Below are 27,284 nucleotides of genomic sequence, written 5' to 3'. Positions count from 1 at the left end.
TAACAGCTTTGTTTTTAGTAATTTTGTTCTCCACAGTTAACCAAGTATCTTGCTAAGGAAATTTCTAAACCATATAAAACAGAATTTTGGAGGTTGTCAATGATAACGTAAATTCCGTTGATTTATTGAGGGCTAAAATTTGAAGAGCATGTAATTGAGTAATGCTCTCCCATTGTTAAAGTTATAAAACTGCCTCATTGAGGAGGAGTGCTTCCAATAATAATTACTAATCAATAGTTCCATAGTTTCAAAAGAATTAACAGGATTATATGGGGGTTTTGCCATATAATATTTCCTGGTTAAGCATGTAGGTTAAGTTATAATTCTAGTGATTTATAATCTCAATTGTAACAAAACATTACCTTCTATGATTCTTATCTAAATTTCTTTGCCGTCCATGCCTTTGAGTAGGCATAGCAATTAGGAAAATCCAAGCCTATGCTCAACATAAACCAGGGAGATAATTTCTTTTTGAAATGTTGAATCCAATATATTTTTTAAAAATCCACTTTCAAATAAACCCTAGTGTTACAGAATGAGAGAGAAAGGCATGTATCTGTATAGCTGAATAGAACATAATACTTATGGATGAGATAGGATCTGTAGATTAAAAAATTACAGATATATCAAAAATGAAGTGTCAGCAAAGCACTATAAAGAAATTATGAGAAGGAAATGAATGATGTTGATTTTTTCACTCATAGTTCAGTTCTGAAAACCTGATTAACTTACTTGTTGAAGGAGTTTATCTTGACTTAACAAAAAATTTGGCTTCTTCTATGGGGAGTATTTTTAAATCCCATTTTTCACTAATTTGCCAAATTATTCCAGCAACAGTTATACTGGTTGTTTGGTTTATTTCTTCACTGCCTCTTAGCTTACTTGTCAGAGATTGATATGACCTCAAAAGAGAACTTCTTAGGAATCAGAGCATTAAGTACTTTTAGTTACATGAATTATGTTATTATATTTTGTTGTCATAATATACATCTTCTTCTAGTGTTCATGACCAACATTTGACCACTAATGATAGTAGAATCAGATTGTGAAGATGCAGAGAAGAATTGGAAAATTTGAAAACCATGTAATAAGTATACAATAAACAAAACTATATTTAAAACTCATACATCAGCTTCCTAAAATTATCTTTTAGGAAGTGAAAACCTTATATAGCGTAAGACATTTCAGTGTTTTGTCATTATTTTTCTCTTGTTTTCCTAATAATATATTTTTGGTGTATTTTTTTAAAATAATAATTTTACTATAATTTATGTCAAGAACACAATGTTTTATTTTTCTTTAAATTACTTATTGGCTATTTTTGTTTTATTTATATTCACTCTTTTTGTTCTAAAAATATTGTAATTTATAAAAATATTTAAAACTAGGAATAAAATGGAAGAAAAGATAAGAATAGAGACAGTGAATGAAACCAGGAATAAAGCAAAAATTGTTTATCTTAATGAGCTATACACTTTTATTATTTTATTACTTATTTGTTATGAAATACATAGCTGTAAATACAATATTGGTTTTTGAGCATATATTATGTATAGAATATACTCCATTATAAATTTATTTTGTGCTAAACATATTTTGTAAAAATAAAGTGCAGAATAACCTGGAAGATTATAATTGGCAATAAGCCTATTTAGTTATACAGAGATGTAGCATTGGGTCCTTAAATTGGTAATTTGAACTTCCATAAATTTCTTGTAAAGCATGTTGGAAAATACAGATTTATTAATGGAGAGATTGTTATAAATGGATAAAATACAATTATTATATTTTCTTCTACATAGCACAATTACTATAATTAAATTTACACTTCCTGCCTTGAGAAGCTTTATTGGGGTTCAGTTTGGAATAATTATTTTGGTTTTATAGCCCTTGTCAAAAGCAGAAAGGCTCCTAGAGGTTAAGTTAAATAATGCAGATTGATGGCTGTTTGGCAATTTCAGCAATAAAAATTCTAAAGATACTAAATTACCTGGTTTTCTGGATTACTGTAGAGGTCTAGTAGTTTCCCTTTGCTTTTCCCAGGTGTCCTGAAAACCTTCGACCTGAAACAGTGAAGCCCTGTCTGCTTCCTTGTAGGAAGGACTGTATCGTGACGCCACACAGTGACTGGACATCATGCCCTTCCTCGTGTAAAGAAGGTATTATCTGCAGAGTTTTGAAGGAGGTTCACCTAGGAACCCTCTCACTGGGACCTCCAAGTTCCTCTGGTTGAGCAATGTTTTTATTCTTACATGGGGCTGGCTGTGTAATCCTGGTTTGGCTTCAATGCCATAAAATTTTGGTTTCCTTCTAGAAAATAATACAGCTTTTAGAGTACCAAACAAATGAGTTTTATGCCAAAACTGACTTAAATAACTTTATACTATAGATCAAGGTGAAAGGATTCTAAACTTTATTAATAATGTTTCCTTTAACATTGATTCTAGAAGAATGTATAGTGGCCTTATGTATTTCAAAAAGAATATAGAGTGATCTTCTCAGTTCTCATGGCTCTCAACCTACTTAGTGGCAAGAAATAGCCATGGGACCAGATTCAGTACAGATTCAATTATATGACCCAAAGGATGGGAATAAAGGAAAGAGAAAAGTGGTCAAATTGTACCTCTGCCAACACTTAACATGACATGAGGCATTTACGAGACGAGGATTTGTTCCCAGTTTGGTTTGTTTTTGCTTTCATTACTCACAAAGACCCTTTAATATCATGGCAGATACTTTGTTAATTCTTTACCCTCCAGGATAGGGTCCTTTCTCGTTGCTGCTGAGAAAGATGTGAGCATTCTCCAGGTGACTTATGCAGTAAGTGATCACATTGTCTCTCAGTGTCACAAATGACACTGTCTCCTATTTTTTATTTTACTCTCTCGACAAATAGAGACATTTTCTTCAGTTCCTTTTATGCTTTTACTTATGCTTCTTGACTCTCACTAGAGAGATTCAATTTAAGAATCAACTTCTAGGACTTCCCTGGTGGCACAGTGGTTAAGAATCTGCCTGCCAATGCAGGGGACACGGGTTTGATCCCTGGTCCGGGAAGATCCCACATGCCGCGGAGCAACTAAGCCCGTGCGCCAAAACTACTGAGCCTGCGCCCTAGAGCTCGTGAGCCACAACTACTGAGCCCGTGAGCCACAACTACTGAAGCCCGTGGGCCTAGAGCCTGTGCTCCGCAACAAGAGAAGCCACCGCAATGAGAAGCCTGTGCACGGCAACAAAGAGCAGCCCCAGCTCACCGCAACTAGAGAAAGCCCGTGCGCAGCAACGAAGACCCAACGCAGCCAAAAAATAAACTAATTAATTAATAAAATTTTTGAAAAAAGAATCAACTTCTAGTTTAACCACTGTTTTAAATCACCAGAATTTTTTTTAAATCCTGAAGATATTACATAAGATTATAAACTTAATAATGGATAGTTTTTACAGTGTGATTATTTTATATAGTTGAAACATGAGTTCCTTTTCATGCTTTTTCTGTTTTAAATACCCTCGAAATAGCAAATAAATTAAACCACATAGTGTGCAAGAATAGAAAATGTTGATTTGAAAAGTCTTTTAAGGCATTTTAAAAGCTTTTGGGAGAAAAAGAGTTAGCATTAACTCTTTAAAAATGTTAATGGCATTAATCTTATTGATAAAGCAATGTCATTGACATTTTTATCCAGATTTTCTTCTTTTATCCCTTACTTTCTTAAAAACTAAATAACATATGATATCCTTTAGTTTGGTCATAATCAGCAGTAGGATTGTAGGTTAGTATTTCTCATAGGTTAGTATTTCTGTGACAATTGTTGGCTATTCATTGCTACAATGAAAAAGCTTATTGATTACATGGAATTTATGTGCTTGAAAATTTTATGCTGGATTTTTTTATACTTGATGTTTTGTATTGGTATGAGATAGGCCATTTACTAATAATTCCAAAACATAGGCAGTTACATTTATAATGACATGATTAATAATCTCACACAAGTTTAACATCTGTAAGTAAAATTTTTGAAAGTACAAAAAATTTTGCCTTTTCTTTATGTTGGGCATTTCCTTATTTTGAGTAAAATATTTCGAAATAACAGTTCTTTTGGTCTAAAGCATTTCAAGAAAATAAAATAAAATAAAATAATAAACTAGAAAAGGTTTCATTAAATTGATTCTAGGATAGACGCTCCTCAAAATGAGAAATCAGGTAAAATTTTCTCATTTCATTAGAAATGAGACATTTTGGAATATTGCAATATCCCAAACTAATTTGAAACTAATTTGAGATATTGGAATATGTCCAGGAATTAAGAACCAATTTAGTAGTCTAAGAATTTGTTATCTTATTATATATTATATATGTCTGGAAAGGGAAGAAAAATAGATGTAACTTACTCATTAAAGAAACCTATCATTGAAAATTAAATAACATGTTTTTTTTTTAATTTTGTTTTATATATTTTTTTATACAACAGGTTCTTATTAGTTATGCATTTTATAAATATTAGTGTATATATGTCTATCCCAATCTCCCAATTCATCACACCACCACCACCACCCCCACCGCTTTTCCCCCTTGGTGTCCATACATTTGTTCTCTACATCTGTGTCTCAATTTCTGCCCTGCAAACCAGTTCATCTGTACCATTTTTCTAGGTTCCACATATATACGATAATTTCTTTTTCTCTTTCTGACTTACTTCACTCTGTATGACAGTCTCTAGATTCATCCACGTCTGTACAAATGACCCAATTTCGTTCCTTTTTATGGCCGAGTAATATTCCATTGTATATATGTACCACAACTTCTTTATCCATTCGTCTGTCGATGGGCATTTAGGTTGCTTCCATGACCTGGCTATTGTAAATAGTACTGCAGTGAACATTGGGGTGCATGTGTCTTTTTGAATTATGGTTTTCTCTGGGTATATGCCCAGTAGTGGGATTGCTGAGTCATATGGTAATTCTATTTTTAGTGTTTTAAGGAACCTCCATATTGTTCTCCATAGTGGCTGTACCAATTTATATTCCCACCAACAGTGCAAGAGGGTTCCCTTTTCTCCACACCCTCTCCAGCATTTGTTGTTTGTAGATTTTCTGATGATGCCCATTCTAATTGGTGTGAGGTGATACCTCCTTCTAGTTTTGATTTGCATTTCTCTAATATTAGTGATGTTGAGAAGCTTTTCATGAGCTTCTTGGCCATCTGTACGTCTTCTTTGGAGAAATGTCTATTTAGGTCTTCTGCCCATTTTCGGACTGGGTTGTTTGTTTTTTTAATAATGAGCTGCACGAGCTGTTTATATATTTTGGAGATTAATCCTTTATCTGCTGATTCATTTGCAAATATTTTCTCCCATTCTGAGGGTTGTCTTTTCGTCTTGTTTGTAGTTTCCTTTGCTTTGTAAAAGCTTTTAAGTTTCAGTAGGTCCCATTTGTTTATTTTTGTTGTTTATTTCCATTACTCTAGGAGGTGGATCAAAAAAGATCTTGCTGTGATTTATGTCACAGAGTGTTCTTCCTATGTTTTCCTCTAAGAGTTTTATAGTGTCCAGTCTTACATTTAGGTCTCTAATCATTTTGAGTTTATTTTTCTGTGTGGTGTTAGGGAGTGTTCTAATTTCATTCTTTTACATGTAGCTGTCCAGTTTTCCCAGCACCACTTATTAAAGAGGCTGTCTTTTCTCCATTGCATATCCTTGCCTCTTTTGTCATAGGTTAGTTGACCATAGGTGCGGGGGTTTATCTCTGGACTTTCTATCCTGTTCCATTGATCTGTATCTCTGTTTTTTGTGCCAGTACCATAGTATCTTGATTACTGTAGCTTTGAAGTATAGCCTGAAGTCAGGGAGTCTGATTCCTCCAGCTCCGTTTTTTTCCCTCAAGACTGCTTTGGCTATTCGGTGTCTTTTGTGTCTCCATACAAATTTTAAGAATTCTTGTTCTAGTTCTGTGAAAAATGCTATTGGTAATTTGATAGGGATTGCATTGAATCTGTAGATTTCTCTGGGTAGTATAGTCATTTTCACAATATTGATTCTTCCAATCCAAGAACATGGTATATCTCTCCATCTGTATCATCTTTAATTTCTTTCATCAGTGTCTTACAGTTTTCTGCATACAGGTCTTTTGTCTCCCTAGGTAGGTTTATTCCTAGGTATTTTATTCTTTTTGTTGCAATGGTAAATGGGAGTGTTTCCTTAATTTCTCTTTCAGATTTTTCATCATTGGTGTATAGGAATGCAAGAGATTTCTGTGCATTAATTTTATATCCTGCAGCTTTACCAAATTCACTGATTAGCTCTAGTAGTTTTTTGGTGGCATCTTTAGGATTTTGTATGTATAGTATCATGTCATCTGCAAACAGTGACAGTTTTACTTCTTTTCCAATTTGTATTCCTTTTATTTCTTTTTCTTCTCTGATTGCCATGGCTAGGACTTCCAAAACTATGTTGAATAATAGTGGCAAGAGTGGACATCCTTGTGTTGTTCCTGATCTTAGAGGAAATGCTTTCAGTTTTTCACCATTGAGAATGATGTTTGCTGTGGGTTTGTCGTATATGGCCTTTATTATATTGAGGTAGGTTCCCTCTACGCCCACTTTCTGGAGAGTTTTTTTTATCATAAATGGGTGTTGAATTTTGTCAAAAGCTTTTTCTGCATCTACTGAGATGATCATATGGTTTTTATACTTCAGTTTGTTAATATAGTGTACCACATTGATTGATGTGCGTATATTGAAGAATCCTTGCATCCCTGGGATAAATCCCACTTGATCATGGTGTATGATCCTTTTAATGTGTTGTTGGATTCTGTTTGCTAGTATTCGGTTGAGGATTTTTGCATCTGTATTTTGCATCTATATATATCAGTCATATTGGTCTGTAATTTTCTTTTTTTGTAGTATCTTTGTCTGGTTTTGGTATCGGGGTGCTGGTGGCCTCATAGAATGAGTTAGGGAGTGTTCCTTCCTCTGCAATTTTTTGGAAGAGTTTGAGAAGGATGGGTGTTAGCTCTTCCCTAAATGTTTGATAGAATTCACCTGTGAAGCCATCTGGTCCTGGACTTTTGTTTGTTGGAAGATTTTTAATCACAGTTAAGATTTCATTACTTGTGATTGGTCCGTTCATATTTTCTGCTTCTTCCTGGTTCAGTCTTGGAAGGAAATACCTTTCTAAGAATTTGTCCATTTCTTCCAGGTTGTCCATTTTATTGGCATCTTAGGATGCTTTGTACTTCTGCGGTGTTTGTTGTAACTTCTCCTTTTTCATTCCTAATTTTATTGTTTTGAGTTCTCTCCCTCTTTTTCTTGGTGAGTCTGGCTAATGGTTTATCAATTTTGTTTATCTTCTCCAAGAACCAGCTTTTAGTTTTATTGATCTTTGCTATTGGTTTCTTTTTGTGTATTTCATTTATTTCTGCTCTGATCTTTATGATTTCTTTCCTTCTACTAACTTTGGGTTTTGTTTGCTCTTCTTTCCCTAGTTACTTTAGGTGTAAGGTTAGATTGTTTATTTGACATATTTCTTGTTTCTTGATGTAGGCTTGTATTGCTATAAAATTCTCTCTTGGAACTGCTTTTGCTGCATCCCATAGGTTTTAGATCGTCGTGTTTTCATTGTCATTTGTCTCTAGGTATTTTTTGATTTCCTCTTTGATTTCTTCAGTGGTCTCTTGGTTATTTACTAATGTATTGTTTAGCCTCCATGTGTTTGTGATCTATCCTGGAGAATGTTCCGTGTGCACTTGAGAAGAAAGTGTAATCTGCTGTTTTTGGATGGAATGTCCTATAAATATCAATTAAATCTATCTGGTCTGTTGTGTCATTAAATGCTTGTGTTTCCTTATTAAATTTCTGTTTGGATGATCTGTCCATTGGTGTAAGCAAGGTGTTAATGTCCCCCACTATTATTGTGTTACTGTCGATTTCCTCTTTTATTGCTGTTAGCAGTTGCCTTATGTATTGAGGTGCTCCTATGTTGGGAGCATATATATTTATAATTGTTATATCTTCTTCTTGGATTGATCCCTTGATCATTATGTAGTGTCCTTCCTTGTCTCTTGTAACATTCCTTATTTAAGGTCTATTTTATCTGATATGAGTATTGCTACTCCAGCTTTCTTTTGATATCCATTTGCATGGAATATCTTTTTCCATCCCCTCACTTTCAGTTTGTATGTGTCCCTAGGTCTGAAGTGGGTCTCTAGTAGACAGCATATATATAGGTCTTGTTTTTGTATCTATTCAGCAAGCCTGTGTCTTTTGGTTGGAGCATTTAATCCATTCACGTTTAAGGTAATTATCGATATGTATGTTCCTATGACCATTTTCTTAATTGTTTTGGGTTTGTTTCTGTAGGTCCTTTTCTTCTCTTGTGTTTCCCACTTAGAGAAGTTCCTTTAGCATTTGGTGTAGAGCTGGTTTGGTGGTGCTGAATTCTCTTAGCTTTTGCTTGTCTGTAAAGCTTTTGATTTCTCCATCGAATCTGAATGAGATCCTTGCTGGGTAGAGTAATCTTGGTTGTAGGTTCTTCCCTTTCATCACTTTAAATATGTCATGCCACTCCTTTCTGGCTTGTAGAGTCTCTGCTGAGAAATCAGCTGTTAACCTTATGGGAGTTCCCTTTTATGGTATTTGTCATTTTTCCCTTGCTGCTTTCAATAATTTTTCTTTGTCTTTAATTTTTGCCAATTTGATTACTTTGTGTCTCGGCATGTTTCTCCTTGGCTTTATCCTGTATGGGACTCTCTGCACTTCCTGAACTTGGGTGGCTATTTCCTTTCTCATTTTAGGGAAGTTTTCAACTCTAATCTCTTCAAATATTTTCTCAGGGCCTTTCTCTCTCTCTTCTCCTTCTGAGACCCCTATAATGTGGGTGTTGTTATGTTTAATGTTGTCCCAGAGGTCTCTTAGGCTGTCTTCAGTTCTTTTCATTCTTTTTTCTTTATTCTGTTCCACAGCAGTGAATTCCACCATTCTGTCTTCCAGGTCACTTATCCGTTCTTCTGCCTCAGTTATTCTGCTATTGATTCCTTCTAGTGTATTTTTCATTTCAGTTATTGTATTGTTCATCTCTGTTTGTTTGCTCTTTAATTCTTCTAGGTCTTTGTTAAACATTTCTTGCATCTTCTCGATCTTTGCCTCCATTGTTTTTCTGAGGTCCTGGATCATCTTCACTATCATTATTCTGAATTCTTTTTCTGGAAGGTTGCCTATCTCCACTTCATTTAGTTGTTTTTCTGGGGTTTTATCTTGTTCCTTCATCTGGTACATAGCCCTCTGCCTTTTCATCTTGTCTATCTTTCTGTGAATGTAGTTTTTGTTCCACAGGCTGCAGGATTGTAGTTCTTCTTGCTTCTGCTCTCTGCCCTCTGGTGGATGAAGCTATCTAAGAGGCTTGAGCAAGTTTCCTGATGGGAGGGACTGGTGGTGGGTAGAACTGGTTGTTGCTCTGGTGGGCAGAGCTCAGTAAAACTTTAATCCACTTGTCTGCTGATGGGTGGGGCTGGGATCCCTCCCTTTTGGTTGTTTGCCCTGAGGCGACCCAACACTGGAGCCTACCCAGGCTCTTTAGTGGGGCTAATGGCAGTCTCTGGGAGGGCTCACGCCAAGGAGTACTTCCCAGAACTCCTGCTGCCAGTGTCCTTGTCCTCACGGTGACACACAGCCACCCCCCACCTCTGCAGGAGACCCTCCAACAGTAGCAGGTAGGTCTGGTTCCGTCTCCTATGGGGTCACTGCTCCTTCCCCTGGGTCCCGATGTGCACACTACTTTGTGTGTGCCCTCCAAGAGTGGAGTCTCTGTTTCCCCCAGTCCTGTAGAAGTCCTGCAATCAAATCCCACTAGCCTTCAAAGTCTGATTCTCTAGGAATTCCTCCTCCCATTGCTGGACCCCCAGGTTGGGAAGCCTTACGTGGGGCTCAGAACCTTCACTCCAGTGGGTGGACTTCACTCCAGTGGATGGACTCCAGTTTGTGAGCCACCCACCCAGCAGTTATGGGATTTGATTTTATTGTGATTGCACCCCTCCTACTGTTTCATTGTGGCTTCTCCTTTGTCTTTGGGTGTGGGGTATCTCTTTTGGTGAGTTCCAGTGTCTTCCTGTCGATGACTGTTCAGCAGTTAGCTGTGATTCTGGTGCTCTCGCAAGAGGGAGTGAGAGCACGTCCTTCTACTTCACCATCTTGAACCAATCTCTCCTTAGCTTTCTTCTCATTCTCTCAAAGGACATCAATTACTTGCTGGGGGCTAATAAAAGGATCTGGGCCCCCACAGTGATCCAGTCTCCAAATGGCCAGTGAGCACTGACAGCCACAGCAGTCAAAGTCTTGAGGCAGGGGAATCCATGGTGCAGGTGAGGGACCCCAGGGTCTGGTCTCAGTGATTTCACTTACAGTACGATCTTGGGCAAGTCATTCCATTGGGTTGCTTTGCATGGCATGAAAAATACCAGGTTTGAAGAGTTGTAGATTCAGTGGTACTATAAGCCAGGGCATAAATCAGACAATGATGAATGCTAGAAGAAAAATAAATAAGGGGAAGGAGGATAATGAGTAACTGAATAGGGTTGAAATTTCATCAAATAACGTGATTTTTAATTTGATCTCTGCTGATGATTTTTACAGTTCTAAGAGACTGATTTACTCTTCTCTGACCATTTATAAAATACAGAAAATTTTATGTGACAAACTGTGATAACTTATATAAGGCACTTAAAAAAATTTTTAGCAGATAGATGAGGGAACAAATAGATTGTGAATACTGTACATGTGTTTATTAAATTAATACTCATCTGTAATATATGCATAAATACTTATTGCAAATCTAATTTATTGATTACTGTACTTAACTAGCACATTGATGGCCCCGCAGAGAACTTCAAAAAAGCTTTTGATCTCATTTAAAACGTAGAACTCTTCTTCATAGATCAGATAATGTAAGATTTACATGATTCAGTAACAAGATTTAGTGGTAAAGCAGGAAGAGCTCTAGGGAAGAGACAGGGAAAATATTAGGGAAAAAATATTAGGGAAAATCTTGTTGAAAAAAAGGTAGAAGAGGCCTTTTTGAAAGAGAGAATGCATAAAAGAATCCAAAGTGATCAAAGGCATCAGGAAAAGTCTTAGTGACCATGAAAAAGATGTGTTGTTCGAAAGAAAGTGGGATCCAACCCACTGGAGCTTGGAGTGTGTCGAGGAAAGTCAAGATGTGAAGTTGGAAAGGAGAATAGAGGCAGGTTGTAGAAGACCAAATTAGATTTACTCATATATAACAGGACACAGGTTTTAGTTTTTGAACATAAAAATGAGTAGTGAGTTTCATGGTATAATGGAGTGTATGGACTTTGAATCAGCAGATCTGGTTTGGACACCTATCTTGGCCACAAAGCAGCCAAGTGACCTTAATCTCTCCAGATACTTAATCTCTGCAAGCCTTGATTATAACATCTATGAGTTGTTCTGTGGCAAAAATGAAATAACATATGGTAAAGTGCTCTATGCTTTGTGAACTGTAGTTCAGCTACAGCTACATTATTTGTTGTCTATAGTGATTATAAGTTCCTGTAGGAAAGACACTACATAGTGCATATGGTCAGAATCTGGTAAATGTTTTAACTTGGTGTATTGAAAGCATTCTTTCTTAGAAGTTCAATTATGTTGCAATATGTGCAAAGTATTTAGGTCATGATGAAGGAAAACTTACTAATACAAATTTCTGATTATTATTATTGAGGATTTGCTGGTACATTTACTGATAATTGTTTTTAGATGCTTCACTGTGTCATTAAACATCATACATATTTTTTAAAGCAATCATTCACTTTTTTCATTCTACACAGATTTTTCAGGTAACTGCAATTCACCAGGCACAATTTTATATATAAAGGATATAGCAGTAAACAAGGAAAACAATTTTCCTGCGTTTAGGAAGCTTACGCTCTGGTGGTATGAGACAGAAAAGGCATTTAATGATTGTTCTGTCTCGCTGCATGTGAAGGATCAAGTGAACAATGCAGGGTGGGTGAGAAAAAAGAAGATGTGACATCATTTTGGAGAGTACAAAAGTGGGCAAGTTAGTAATATGTAATAGAATTTGTAATAGGCAACATGGAGTACCCGTGTAGTCATGCATTTTAAAAAGGAATTGCTCAACACAGTTGCCAGTGTTTCTTCAGCCATGTTCAGCTGCCTGAGTGAAGGAAAGCTGTAGGAAAATAATTAGCATTGATTAAGGTCAGGGCTTTTCCAGAAGAGTACAAGAAAGGGAGAGAAAAACAGAGAGTCAAGGGTGTTTTCAATGGAGTGCTTAGGTAATAACAAACTATGGAATCTAAGGTGGGTTGGGATGGAAGTGAGGTCATAAAAGGGATGATATAGTGAAAAAGTGATTGGGAAAGTGGATTGGCAATCTTGATTGAGTTTGAAGAATTTTTAGTAAGATGAACTTTCACTTTTTTAAAAAAAAATTATTTAATTATTTATTTATTTATTTATACCTGTGTTGGGTCTTCGTTTCTGTGCGAGGGCTTTCTATAGTTGCGGCAAGCTGGGGCCACTCTTCATCGCGGTGCGCGGGCCTCTCACTGTCGCGGCCTCTCGTTGTGGAGCACAAGCTCCACACGCGCAGGCTCAGTAGGTGTGGCTCACGGGCCTAGTTGCTCCGCGGCATGTGGGATCTTCCCAGACCAGGGCTCGAACCCGTGTCCCCTGCATTGGCAGGCAGATTCTCAACCACTGCGCCACCAGGGAAGCCCTGAACATTCACTTTTAGTAAAGTAGGTGAACTAGAAGGTTAAAAGGAGTGACCAGAAATTAATATGTTTGAAGATGAGAATGTGCAGCTGTTGATGATGATATCATCAGGGGCCTGAACAGAAGAGCTAGTAGTTGATGCAAGATGCAGGAAAAGGTCATCGGAGGTGAGGAGGTACAGTAATTCAGAGTCCAGTGCCTTGGATGGGATAACCATGTGGATGGCCAAACCACCAAAGGGGTTGCAGGGGTAGGAAGAGAAAGGATTACAGTGAGGGATGTTCTGTGGTCATTAAATAATGAAATGTTGGTGGATGAGTGCTACAAAGTAGATAAGCTGATGGTAAAATTGATGACAGGAGCTTCAGAGGAGTTAGATGTTTTTAAAGGTAAAGAGAGGAGGAAAGACTGGGAAATGGCTAGGTAGAGCCAGCCTCCACTGGCAAAGAATGTGAAGGAAACTTTCTAAGAAGAGATTGGAGATGAGAGACAGTGTGTTCCTTTAGGTACAGTGGTGGAAAGATTAGAGGGTAGAAAAGAAAGAGAAATTGAGTAAGGTTATGCACAGCTTGTATGCTGTGGTCCAGGTATGATGGAAGACATGCAGAGGGGATTGAGGGTGCTAGTTTCTTATGGTGCGACAGGCATGTTAGATGTAATGGGTTCAGTTGGGATAGTCTCTTGGTGAAAGGTAGGTAACTGCTGTAAATTAAAATGCGTGCTGCCACTAGGATACTAGTCTTCTCTGAAGCTCCTGGGTGGTAGTGGCCAAGGAGTGCAAGAATGCCAGCTCAGGAATCTGTTGTCCTGTGAGCAAGAGGTTCTGAGACGTGGAGCTGTGTTTGGCCAAGCTCAGGTCACATCTCACCACCAGCAGATCAGCCCTACCTGTTCTATTTGGCAGCTCTGGGTTGCGTCTCCTAGAACAAAAGGCTTTCAGAAATCTTAAACCTAGGCACTCAGACTTAAAAAGAATAACTATAGTTGTGTATTGAGGGAAAAAAAGAAAGACTAGGGTGTTGGCAGAGGGGCTTGCTGTTGGACACAGTGCCAGGATGCTTTGTGTGCTGGGAGAAACCTTTTTTGTTTCACCTGTAGACTGCCGTAACTGAGAATAAGGATACAGTGGTGTTATAGAAGACTAGCCTTTTGTCGTAGGGAAAATAAAGCAATGACATGTAGTTAGCTTTTCATTATTTGGTATGAAATGGAAATAAGGCAAGCTTCATTGAAATTACACTGACTTCCGCGTGCAATTAAAAAATGCTTAAAATTTTGAATGTTCAAGGATAGATAATAGCAAACGAAAATTAATTCGGGAATGAGGTGGTTCTTTTAAACTTAATTCTGTAGGTAAAAATCTACATTTTGTAAGAGTTTGAACTTATGAAAATGTAGAGCTACCCTCCCTTTTAAGTCACTTTAAATAGGTAAAATTACAGTATAGTATTGCAGAAAATGGAACAGAGTAGCTTAGGATTCCAGGAAGAACAAGCAGAGTAATTTGAAATATTATTCAGCCCTCTCTCATGATATGTCTTGAAAAATCAATGCTGGTAAACATCAGTATTGAACAGAAAGTAATTTAATCCTCAAACCAGTGTACTTGTTAATGTTTCCAAATTTTCATAAATTTTTACAAAGGGCTTTATTAAAGATGGAAAATATTTATGCATATAAATTATTTGTAACTCTAATCTTTAAAAAATCAATACTTTTGATCAAATAATACACTTGGCTGCTCAAATTGTGTTTGCTCCTTTTTTTCTTACTACATTTATTGACTTGAGGGCTAGCAGGGATATTGCAGAGGCATCTTTTCTACCTTGATGCCCTCAAACAGTACTATGCTAGAATTACCCCTCAAAGGTCTGAAAACTGCCTTTCCATTTTACTTCTTGCATGAAACGTTTCCCTTTCAATTTCCTCTCACTGTGCTGCTCCAACCTGCCATCCACCTCGCTTCCAGCTTAACCCATCTTAGTTTTGCCTGACCTTTAAATCCTTCCATCAAGGAACTTCTCCAGTGAAATGTATCTTGAATATCTTAAGATATCTGAAAAGTGCCGTAGCTGAGTGAGAGATTACATATCCTCTGAGTCTCTATGGCCCATTACCACATAAATGTTTTCTGAATATATAATCCCTTTTTTCTCTATCTATCCTAAGTAGGTATTTTCAAGTACAAACACTATAGGATTATTCCTTTATTTTTCCCATGCTTATTATTTCCAATGAACAAAGTGGTACCTTATTTTTTATTAATACTAAAGAACAGACTTAGTACCCATGTGCATAATACTCTAAGGAAATGGATATAAAGGAAAAGAAGATGCTGATTTATAATCCAGTTGAGAAGAAGTGAAATAAATGTGTTTGCTCATTCAGCAAACATTTATTAAGACTTTACTCTGTGTGACCACTGTTTTAGGTACTAAAACACAAAGATAAATGGAAATTATGTATGTATCCCCACCTCATACAATAAATTGGGTGTAAATATATGTGGGAAACTCTGAAGATTGTAAAATTCCACACTTGCCAGCTCAAGTTATTAGTTAGGAGCCTTCCACTTTTATTAGTTTATTTTTTAACGTGTGCTGTAGCTCTCCCTTTGTCTGCACTCTGATTTGAGGGCTCTGTAACTGGCAGAGCTCTAAAGTGCTGTTTCTTTGAGCGTACGTGTAATTTGCTAACTGCGATCTGGGAAGAAACAAACCTCCCAGTGGGTAGAAACATGGATGTCATGACACTTCCTGTGTAACCCCATTAAACTTCCTCTCTAGGTGTTATGGCTTTGGAATGTTCCACTTTAATCAGGTCACAATCTCTCTCCTGTGGGCTGTGCAAGGTTAAGGTATTTGAACTTTTTTATAAGAATAAATGGATTCCCATTGTGGAATCAATTATGGAAGTGAAAAGAGTTATCATGGTGTTATATATCAAGTACAAACTTGTGGAGATTGTGATGAGAAGGCACTAGAATGTTTCAGAGTTTTATATTAGGTGACTTTTTTGCTTTCAAGTCAATAAACAAAGTAGAATTGAAACACTAACATTTGCTTGCTGCTTCCCAAATCTGAACAGCCCTGGGTATGTATATACCAGGTGATATTTAGGTAGTTAATGACCAGGAGCTTCAGGCTATATGGTACCACTGATGCTGTTCTCATTGTCCCCTCCAGTCTGTGGATCCCTTGGCCTCAATTCTATGTCTATTTTTTATCTGCAGGTTAAAAAGGGTTGGAGAGTTATTGACTCTTAAGAATTGCGACCACCTGGGAAACAAGGACCTGCTCCCCTTTGGTCTTTCCCTCTTTCCCCTGTTAAACACACACACACACACCTCCCTCCTTCCCCCAGTGCTAAACAAATGATAAGAATGCTCATTTAGTTTGTATAGTCTTTTAAAAAGATTAAAGACAGAGCATAAATATAAAACAAAAGGAAAAATAATAGATAATAGTGTAAAAAAAGCATGGAGTCAGGTAGTAAATAGGGTAGAGGGAGGGGAGAAGAAGAGAAAAATTATAATATAAAATCAAAGTTAAGGTAAGCTCCTGAAATTGAGAAGAAAATTAGCTCTGAGATTCTGGTGAACAAAGCAAAAAACAGAAGCACAGTGGATTCTTAACGGATTGTCAAGGGAAACAAGATTTTTCCCAGCTCTAAATTATTAGAGGAATTTATCATTAAATTCCTTAAAATAGGGGTCATTGAACAATATAATGGATGGAGATAGCATTACCAATTTTATTAAAAGTCCTATTGGCACTTCTTCGATCTTTCTTAGATAAATTATACTTAATATGTAAAAGCTGCAGCTGGCATTCAGACTGTTATTGCTACAATTCTTAAAAGTCTATGACAGTATTTTCAAATACTTTAACTCTCTGCTACCCACTACCTCCACGCCCTAGTTCCGTACTTCATTACCTGTAGTATTCCAACTATTCACTAAAATAGTTAATGCAGTCATTAATAGTACAGGTTTCCCCCACTATAGGAATAATCGTAAAAGGTTACATGCAAATTCTAGAATCTTAAATTGGGACATCCATGGTCAGTTATTCCAGTAGATCTCAAACCTAGCTGTTTATCACTGTTTCCTGGCAAGCTTTGTAAAAATCAGATTCCCACATCCACAGATTCCCACATCCAGCTCCCAAGAGATTCTTATTTAGTAGTTCTGGGTACATGCCAAGAAATCTGCTTTTGGTTTTTTGTTTTTATTTTTTCAAAGAAATTCTCCTATATAGTCAGACATTTAGGAATCACTAATCTGATCCATTCTCCCATTTAATACAGGAATCTTCAAGTCACACTGCTAGGAGTCAGTGGCCAGACTATGTTGAGGGATACCCTGACTTCATGTCAAAGGATGTTCCATTACTGGAAACTTCTATTTGTCAAATCATATTTTTCTACGAACACAGTGACTTTAAGGATATTTCATTTCAGTTCTGATTAAACTTTCACTGTTAGGGGCTGCTAACCCTTCTAAATTTCTCTGTTTCTGTAGTCTACATATCAAATATTTAATGATCTTGAGAAAACATGTAAATGCATCAGGGGAACTCTATTAAAGTAATTCTTTAGGGAATTCTTTTGTAAGCAAATTCATGGCATATGGCTATTCATCTTTAAAGTGTATATATTGTAAGTTGGAATGTATTTTATTAAAGTTGTCAAGTCTTATATATCATCTGTTTCTCATACTAAAAAATTCTGAGCATCTTTATATCAGCAATACTGTCAATTTGATATCTTCATCGAAGGTAAATCTTAATTATTTCCATTGTTTTTGTAACATAATTTGGAGTAACTTACTTATAGTAATTATTGCTATTTTGAATGCTTCTCTAAAAATTCTGCCTCTAGGAAACGACTTTCATTTCACTACTTATAGCTCGGGTGTTTAGGATGTGACCTGAATTAAAGATCTTAAAGTGTTTAACATGAATAATAAATGACTAGAATAATTTATGAGTTATACATTTCAAATTAAGTGAATAACAAAGAAATAGAATTTCACATTAAAACGTTGAATATATTCTCCTGAGAAAGATTCATTAGATGTGTATGAGTCCCATGTGGTAAACAGGGCTATATGAAACGGCATGAAAATAAACTTAAGGCAGAGAAAAACAGATTAATTAGATCTGTCGTATTTCTCAAGGGGAAAGAAGCATACAAAAGAGCAATCACGTTGTAAGTGAGCATTAGGAAGACTAGCTGACTGTGGAACTATTTTCTCCATTCTTCAGATTTTTAAATATACATTGATTGGCTTTCAATATAAGCGGTCTTCGGGAGAATTTAGGAAATGACTAGACGAGGCCTCTCAGTCAGGGATGTCAAAGCACATGGAGCTGGAAGCAATGTAATTTCTTCACACAGGCTGGTATTTGGAGATTCTTTCATCAGTGCAGAGAACAGAGGTTAAAAAAGCTGCCTCATTCCAGGGGACTCCGGAATCAGGAAGCAGACTCGGCACCGGGTCATCATTCAGCTGCCGGCCAACGGAGGCAAGGACTGCACGGATCCTCTCTATGAAGAGAAGGCCTGCGAGGCCCCTCAAGTGTGCCAAAGCTACAGGTAATGGAGTGAAGGGAAAGCCTTCTGAGCGATGCACTAAGCAAAATACTTCGGGTTCATGGTCTTTCCGACAATGAGAAAAGGAAGCCAACACGGCCCATAAACTCAGGATGTTTATGACTGTGGGTCCCATCTCTTGCCTGTTTTAAAGAGCTGCTTTACTACTGAAATCATCTCCAGGGACACAAATACTTGTGTAAACTTCCAAGCTGTATTACAAGCTTTAGGAGCTTGAAAAGTTTCTTATGTTGATATAATCTATAGAAAATGCAGAAAAGTGATTAATAATTATGAAACATATGCTTTTGGAAGCAGTTCTTTTTCACTTACAGGAATAGCCTAAGCATTCCTCCCCTGGCTGCAAAGAGCACCTGTTCCTCATAAATGCTGGCATTCTGGGTCGTGAAATGACATCTTTGTCTCATTGATGTTAGTAAGATGTCTGTTTTGTTCATTTGTGGCCACCTCAAGGAAAATTAAGGTTATTGAAGCTATATGTCATCATCTTGATTATTAGAAAAAATTTTTTTCATAACTATTTAAAAAAGTACCTAATTGAAACCTGATGTGGTGAATAATTGCAGTCCTGACAACAAATGAAATATTATGGCATCAATTGATGGAATGTGTGATCCCAAAATAGTAATTTAAGATGAAATTGATGGCAAATTTGTCATCTGAATTTATCTGTGTTTAATTCTGAGATGACAAACAGTACAACTGCATGCTTTCATGATGAACATTAACTGTTAGCCCAAACTTATTTATTTGGGGGATGTGTTTTTGTGAAGTGTATTATAAATTGCAGCTTCTGAGTTACCGCTACAATGCTAATCAAAAGAGCACTATACAAAAGGCTCCTGACTTGAATGCAATTTTATAACTTGAATGTAAAATAAATATACCTTTCTAAAGTGGAACACATCACTTCTGGTACTATCTGGATACATCTGCTGGCAGTCCTAATCATTAAAAAGACTAAATGTGGGACTTCCCTGGTGGTCCAGTGGTTAAGACTCTGTGCTTCCACTGCAGGGGGCACGGGTTCAATCCCTGGTTGGGGAGCTAAGATCCTACATGCCTCGCAGCGCAGCCTTAAAAAAAAATAAAATAAAAAGGCTAAATGCTATCAGTAGAGTCCATTCCTTTAGAACTTGACAGTGATGGACTCTTGTCTCCACTGGAGTAGGAAGTACTTTTATATTTAGTGCTGCCTTTTATAATTCCTTGATGAAAATCTAAATTAAATTTAGATAGGACTTTTTTTTAATAGATCTTTATTGGAGTATAATTGCTTCACAATACTGTGTTAGTTTCTGTTGTACACCAAAGTGAATCAGCCATATGCATACATATGTCCCCATATCCCCTCCCTCTTGAGCCTCCCTTCCATCCTCCCTATCCCACCCCTCTAGGTGGTCACAAAGCACCGAGCTGATCTCCCAGTGCTATGCTGCTGCTTCCCAGTAGCTAACTATTTTATATTCGGTAGCGTATATATGTCGATGCTACTCTCACTTCGCCCCAGCTCCCCCCCCCCACGCCATGTCCTCAAGTCCATTCTCTATGTCTACATCTTTATTCCTGCCCTGCAAATAAGTTCATCAGCATTGTCAAATAAATTCCTGTTTGCAGTGGTCAAAGTCATGCTTCCTTGGCATTGGGTCTCTGTGATTTCCTAGTACGTTTGCTTCTTCTCTATGAGGCTTCTGTTCTTTCCCTGTAGGTGGAAGACTCACAAATGGCGCAGGTGCCAGTTAGTCCCTTGGAGCGTGCAACAGGACAGCCCTGGAGCGCAGGAGGGCTGTGGGCCCGGACGGCAGGCAAGAGGTGGGAGGCCCCGTTCTACAGTTGATTTGCTTTGCATTTCTCCAACAGCACTAACTTAACCAGTAGCTTGAAGAGTTTGTCATTTTGATGCCATGCTAGGCAAACAGAGAAAAGCAGTTAAGAATCTGCTACCACCCATTCTACCTTACACCAGAACTTGGAAACCTGACTTTTTAAATTGTGTCCTTAGTTCTTTGACATTAGTTCATAACTTGTCTGGTTAAACTTTCCCCTCATTCATATCTAGAAGATGATCAGACCAAGCTCTTGAAAGCGTTAGGACATAGATTGTACACTGCAGCTTGTTTTTGTTGGTGTTCTTGTAATTAGCTTTTGGCTCATGGTATTCCATAACACTTTGCTTGTCACCTTAACAATCAATAAGATCCTTACATCATTGCCCATATGCATTATATACGTGCATGCATAAAATGTAATATAACTGGTTAACTTTCCCAGAAATTCTCAGTAACGACATCCTTGTCATTGTCATGGCAACCCCCAATTCTGTTCATATTTAGTACTGATTTTTAAATGGCAGATTTATGTACTCTAAACCTGCCATATGTGGATTGCAATCTGTCGACGCTACTAGATAACATGGTTTCTTGCAGAAATGAGTGATGGAAATGTTTCCAACTTGCCATGATTATTTACTAGATATTATGGGTAATACTTACATTCCAGGCTTTGGAACATGTTATTTATACATGTAGCAAATTCAGTCTGTAAAGAGTACATGATTCTTTTTACTCATGTTGAGTTTTAGAATGTAATTCTTGCTACATATCTAAAATGTAGCTGAATATGTAATTGAATACACAGCCACCTTTTTTAATTCATAAAAACATGCTTTGCACCCTCATTTGTAGTTATGTATTTGATGATGTTGCAGAACTCTGAACACACAGAATTGGATTCCAGTTTTTGCTGATTTGATCCAGGACCCCTTTTCTTTACAGTGAAAAGATTGCTTTTTTAAAAGTTGCAAAAAATAGCGTCTTTTTTGTAAAAATCTTCCATTACGATAGTCATTTTAGGAATCTTCATTTGAAACATAACACTTAGTTTACAATTAATATTAACTATCTAGTGATTTAGGATTTTATTTTATATGCTTATTTTTCATTATGTATCCTCCACCATCAGCATCTGCTAAAATGTAACTGTCTCCTTTACAGTTATAGAGACTTAGGTATTTAGAATTAAAAAAGTCATTCTCCCCATTTGAAACCATTCATGGAGAAATTGAGGGATATAAGACTTTCTTGTCATGCCTTGCTAATTCCTCCTTGAATCAAGCATACATTTGCATACAATTTAGACCCTACATAGAGTTTATGATGAAAACAGGCATGAGTTTGGGAATCAAGAAACGTAAGTTTTAGTCCCAGTTCTTTCACCAATACAATGTGAGTTTTATTCATCCCTTTACCTTTTTGGGTATCAGTTTATTTAGATGGGGAAAAAAAGAAAAGAGGGCTGGACCAAATGATCTTTCAGGATTATTCCAATTTTCATATTCTACAGTCTATGCAGAGATGATATCCAGGGATCAAAGTGTGACATGAAGTTAGGTAAAAAAGATGAAAACCATATTTTTCTAGAATACCACTGGAGGAAATCTAAGATGTGGTGGAAGCTGTGCAAGTGTGAAAACAGCTTTAGTTTCAAACTCTGTTACTTAACTGCACAACCTTGGTTTATTTATTTCCTCCCTCTGAGGCTGAGAACATAATGATCCTTTCAGCGCTTTGCACATATTAAATCTTCATTAAATGTTAATTCCTTTCCCCTTCCTGTTAGATCATGGCCTCAGTGAATGTGTGCATAGATCACTGTAGGCATAAAAGCAACAATATTAACACGGGTCTTTTGTTTTTTGACACAATCTGTATAAAAACATTTCTTTCTGTGATTACCAGTGATCTTCTCATTTCCAAATCTGAAAACCTCTGCTTATTCCTCATCCTAGGTGACTACTTTGTAATATCTACCCACCTCCACTGCGACAGGGATCTTCGGCTTCCTCAGTGCCACTTTCTCCTGCCTTTTTGATGGTTCCCATTACTGGTGCCTCTTCCTCTGCCTGTACCTAAGTAATGCTTCCTCATCTTGCCATATTTGTCAGGCCACTTTTTCTATCAGCAATCTTATGGGATATCTGGGAAGAGAAAGTTGCATTATAACAAGTAATATATGCATAAATATACTCCGAAGAACTCCTTTAACCTCTATATGAAGATAATCTTTTTCTTTATTGCCTTGATAAAGATTTTTTTCTTAGAGCCTATATTTCTATGGAAACATGAAAAGGAGAGAATTAAGAGAGTAGAAATATCTTTACTAATGGCAAAAAGGCAAAAAATTCTTTTTTTTGATGGTCATGGCTGTTTTCAGACCTCTGCATAATTGACCTGTCAGACTCTTGCTATTTCCATCTTTGCCCTTATCCAGTCAGAGACTTTAAAAATGCCAACTTGTGCGATTTTTCAATAATTAAAATAATTGTGTAGTAAGGATTAATATCAGTCAGCAAATACTGTGGAGAAGCTACCCCCTTCCTCTCTAATACTTCAGACTTTCTAATTTCAGGCACTCACGTAACTATGACTGCATTCAGAAGACAGTGTAGAAAGAGCCATGAGTGTCAGGAAGGGATGAAGATGTTCAACCCAGGGAATTTAATTTGTTTAGGGAAATAAGATCACTGGTAACGTCACCCAACAAGTATGAGTTAAAGACTGAAACCAATCCATTGCAAAAGCAGTCATTTGAAGCTAAAGAGCTTAAGAAAGATCTAAAGGATGAGCTGGGACTTGACTTGTACCGTAATGTTAGAATAAGTAGAAAAGAGAAAAGAATACGAAATGAGAACAATTCTATAAGTTAAGCATTTGAGGTAAGAAAAACAAAAACATTAAATGTGTTCACAGAAAAGTGGGTAGATTGAAGCGCTGAAGATGTGAGCTGGAGCCTGGGGTAATTTTGTAGAGGACTAAAAATGTCAGGATCAGTATTTTAGACCTTGTTCAATAAGTGGTAGGAGCAAGGACCTGATGAAAGCCGTGTTTTATCTGTCAGCGTGTTCAGAATAAGTTAGAAAGATAAGACACATGGGTCTGGATGCCAGCCGGGACGCTGCTGTAGCAATGCAAGGTTGAAGTAATAAGGGCTCAGATTGGAACCACTGTAGTTGGAATGGGTAAAAATAAATGGATTTTCCACATACAATAGAGGAAAATAACTTTAGGACTCAGTAGCAGACAATAGCAGCAGAGGTAGACCTAACTGAGTCAAAGATGATCATATGATTTTTAACTCCAATATTTTCAGCTTGTATAGCACAGGGAATTATTGTTTTAAAGAGGGTTAACAAATACTCTGTGTGAATCTTCTCATAACTGGAAATCTTATGAAATCTTGAAACAGATCAAATTTAGCTTTTGAATTGAGATGGGCTGTAATTGTAAAACACTGCATTTCAAGGCTCAGGAAGAACAGGATTTATCTTGACCTTCATTCTGATGTGGACTACATTTTGAAATGATAATTTAGATTTCTTCAGTTAAATAAAAATATCATATGAACCAAAAAAGAAGTTAATTTCCTAAGTATGCATAGAAAAGCAATAATGTGTGTCTCATATACTATGCCTCACTCAGCAGAACACTTACAAGGTCACCTTTTATGATTCGTTTTCTCTAAAATGACTTGAACCTTCCCTGTTAGTAGAAAAAAATATAACTCTAAATTTACCTACCAGCTTCTAGCAAGCCATCCTTGTTGTTCTCCTTTTGAGTCACCTGCACCTACTTTTAGCCACCTGTTAAAAAGTGGCCATTATAGACAGACTTTCATTTTTACTCTTAGTACTATTAATAGCATAATTGTTCCAAGTGTAGGAACTATCCCTGGTGATGCATTTCAAAGGAGCTGGGAGGCAGTTATGTTCCCAGAGTCTCTTTAACGAGTCACTAATGGTAACTGCTTACCACCTCAGCACTGGCACTCGCTGTAAAGCAAATCATTGAGAATCAGCCTTACCCACAACTGAGTCAGAATAACCCAGGCATAAGAAGATAGGAAGATTCTACTACAATCAGGTAAATGCAGTCTTGACCAAGTCTACATTCTGTGTATTTCAAAACTATGTGAAAGTGCTTTCTGTGGAAATGCTTTACATTAGAACACAATAGGAAGTTAGAAGTACTAAAGAATTTTAGCAAGGCTTTGAATATCGAGGGTGGTGTATTCCAGGAAATTTTATCTAATGGTATAAGAATGAAAAAGAGAGAGGAGAAAGAGGTATTTTAAAGACGGAATTAACAGGATTTTGCAATTTTAAAACTTAAATCATTCTTAAATCTCACAGGGAAAGTTTAGAGGGCTTTTGAAATAGGCATCTTTCCTATAATATTGTCAATAAAAGAAATGCAAATAACGTGAAGTTATGTCCACAATCTATTTAATTTTTAAGTGTATAAACAGGTTCTATTTGCTTCATGCTATTCAAGTCACTTGTGTATAAACTTTTAATGGAACTGTAACCTCTGCTGTCTCTTCTCTCTGCTCACATTTCTACAATTCAGATGGCATTTAGAGGGCTAAGTTATTGATTGGTCAGCGACTATGTCACTGAAACATAACCATCCTAGCCGTAGCTAGAGTTATCATTACCTTTGCATTCAAAATAAAAGAGGTGGCTCATATTAATGACAATTTTGGACAATTTACTTATTTTTTCTCTATGACTGCCCTAAAGGACAATGTCACTACTACTTAAAATGTGTATATATGTGTGTGTGTGTGTGTGTGTGTGTGTGTGTGTGTATAAATAATTCCAGTGTTTATTACTTTGTGACATATTTATACCAGGAATATGATGCAAAAGTATCATCGATTAGATGGTGGGATGTTATAAAAATAATTTCAAATTTACTCTTGCTCAATCTCTGTGTTGATCTTAATGCTATTTCCTGCCAAGTGTACTTTCTATAAATCAGATGGAGCTAGAGTTAATAATCCCCAGGGCCAACCCTACCTATCGTAATCCCCCACCCCCTCTGTATCCTTGCCTGCCAAGGAATGTCCACTGTAATGTTAACCTGTCACTGAGATTTGACATCAATCTCTTTATGTGGAAGCCAGCATGATTCAGATGTATTCTCAAATCCAGACCACAGAAAAAAGAAAAAAAACTTTAATTATATGCCTCACGTGGCAGGGACCCTCCTGGTCCTGGGAGTCCTCACCCGACATCACTTATTCGTTAAAAAGGTTATTCGAGGAAAGTCTAGGAATACGAAAGAAAGTTCTAATTTTCCCTCCACCAAAATTAAATCCATGTGAATTTGTAGAATGTGAGATATAAGTATTTAACTACAATTTATGCTGTTATTTTTTGTGAGCAAATATGCTTAAATCTTATGCTTAAATTAAGTAGCTTAAACTATATTGACACCTTTCGCATCACTCTCTTGCTTAAATTCTGGTCCACTTTGTTCTTTTTAAAAGATTATACCTTAGAGGCATTGTTGAAGTTAGGCCCAGAATATCTGGGCCAGTTTATCTCAGTAACTCACATTAATCTGTTAATTTTCAGAGATTGTTATATAATAGGAATGAAAATAATGGAAGCAGAAAAAGAACTAGGTAAAAAAGAGTCAAAGAGCTTGCTTTAAAGAAATTTTGCACAGACGTGATTTTTAAACTCTTCTTTGGGCTAATATACTTATTAATTACCGTGTAATATTTTTGTACTCTTCATTTATATAAGCTGTTATTTAAAACTTCTAGAATTATTTCTACTTTTAAATGGCTTCCTCTAATTTTCTGTGACTATTAGCATTCTAGCTGATTTGGGGATTTTGGTTTTGTTTTATCTCTCTATGAGAGTCCTGTCATAAAATGATGATTAGCATTTGCTATTTTTTAAATAGCTGATAAAATAAGCTTGACACCAGGATGTCTGTCTTTATGATGGTTCCTCAATGCCCAGTGAGTTGGTTCGTTGTGATGAAGTTAGTTAACCCTTTCCAGATCCCAATCAAGGATCTAGCAGACCTTGGTCTAAGCTACTCCACGGGGAGCTGATTATTATTTCCTAGTAAGTCCACAGAGAAGGACTTTTGCATATATTATGAGCATCAGTAAGACTAGGGATCATTGGTAACTATTTAGGATCAATAAGAAAGAAAAGTGCATTTCTTTCCCTTCTGCCAGAGTTACATTCACAAATTGTAATTAGGAAGTGTAATTTGGCAAACTTGTCAGTGAAAATCTCTTCCACACAGAGAAAGACCAGGATCATTAAATCCACCTAGTAAACAACTGGAGCCCTCTTGCATTATTTATAGGTTTGGTCTTATTTCTAAGCACAATTAGGTCTCTTGGTAACTAGCTCCCACTCACATTAAGCTTTCTCTTTTTTATTTCTACATGATTCATTCTCACTGTTGTCATTTTTTTTTGTAACACCATAGGAAAAAAATCACTCCTCTAATCACTCAGTCTGGTGAACATACTCTGTCTCCAGTGCTACCCAGATGCTGTTGCTGTGGGATAAACCGTGTTAATATGGCTCAGTTTAATAAATAAGGTCTCAGAGCTCCTTGAACTCTTTGTTACAAATAATCCAACAGTTTTCACTGCACTCGGGCATTGATCTTATTCTGTTTCCTGTAATGAACTTCTGTGTGCACATTTTAAATCTAGTCATTTATTTCACTCTGATTATTCAAACGAAATGACAACATGGTCTTGCATGCCAAAGGGCAATCCACAGACCAATAGAACTCCTTCTTTTTGTGCATCCTGAATAATAAGGGCGTTTCATTCCTCTTCAAGAAAATGAAGATGAGCAACTCCATTCTGAATTCTATTAGATTTACTTCAGAGCTGCATCGGTAGCCTTCCATTTACATACTCATATATGCATAACGCAGATATCCATGTCCTTTTAGCTCAAACCAATGTTATCTATTCCCTTTCATTTCAGGAACCTTTATTAGTCTCCTCTTTAAAACATAGCTCAAAATTCAACTTACATGAAAACATTCTGGAATTGACTCTACTTATTCTACTTATTAATCATTTTTATTTAAAT

General features: G+C 36.7%; 1 protein-coding gene across 1 annotated transcript in view; it reads left to right on the top strand.

Annotated features, from left to right (window-relative positions):
• The window catches only part of THSD7A (thrombospondin type 1 domain containing 7A), a 487,237-nt gene that overhangs the window by 378,261 nt on the left and 81,692 nt on the right, over positions 1-27,284 (top strand). Inside the window, exons 9-11 of the mRNA XM_007191805.3 lie at positions 2,044-2,159; positions 18,214-18,346; positions 20,073-20,176. Of these exons, the coding sequence (XP_007191867.3) occupies positions 2,044-2,159; positions 18,214-18,346; positions 20,073-20,176 (353 nt within the window). The remainder of the gene's footprint in view (positions 1-2,043; positions 2,160-18,213; positions 18,347-20,072; positions 20,177-27,284) is intronic.

The sequence above is a fragment of the Balaenoptera acutorostrata genome, chromosome 7 (genome assembly GCF_949987535.1).
Source record: "Balaenoptera acutorostrata chromosome 7, mBalAcu1.1, whole genome shotgun sequence".
Classification (NCBI taxonomy): Eukaryota; Metazoa; Chordata; class Mammalia; order Artiodactyla; family Balaenopteridae; genus Balaenoptera; species Balaenoptera acutorostrata.
The sequence above is the reverse complement of the archived record's forward strand: the minus strand, read 5'-3'. Positions and strand labels throughout refer to the sequence as shown.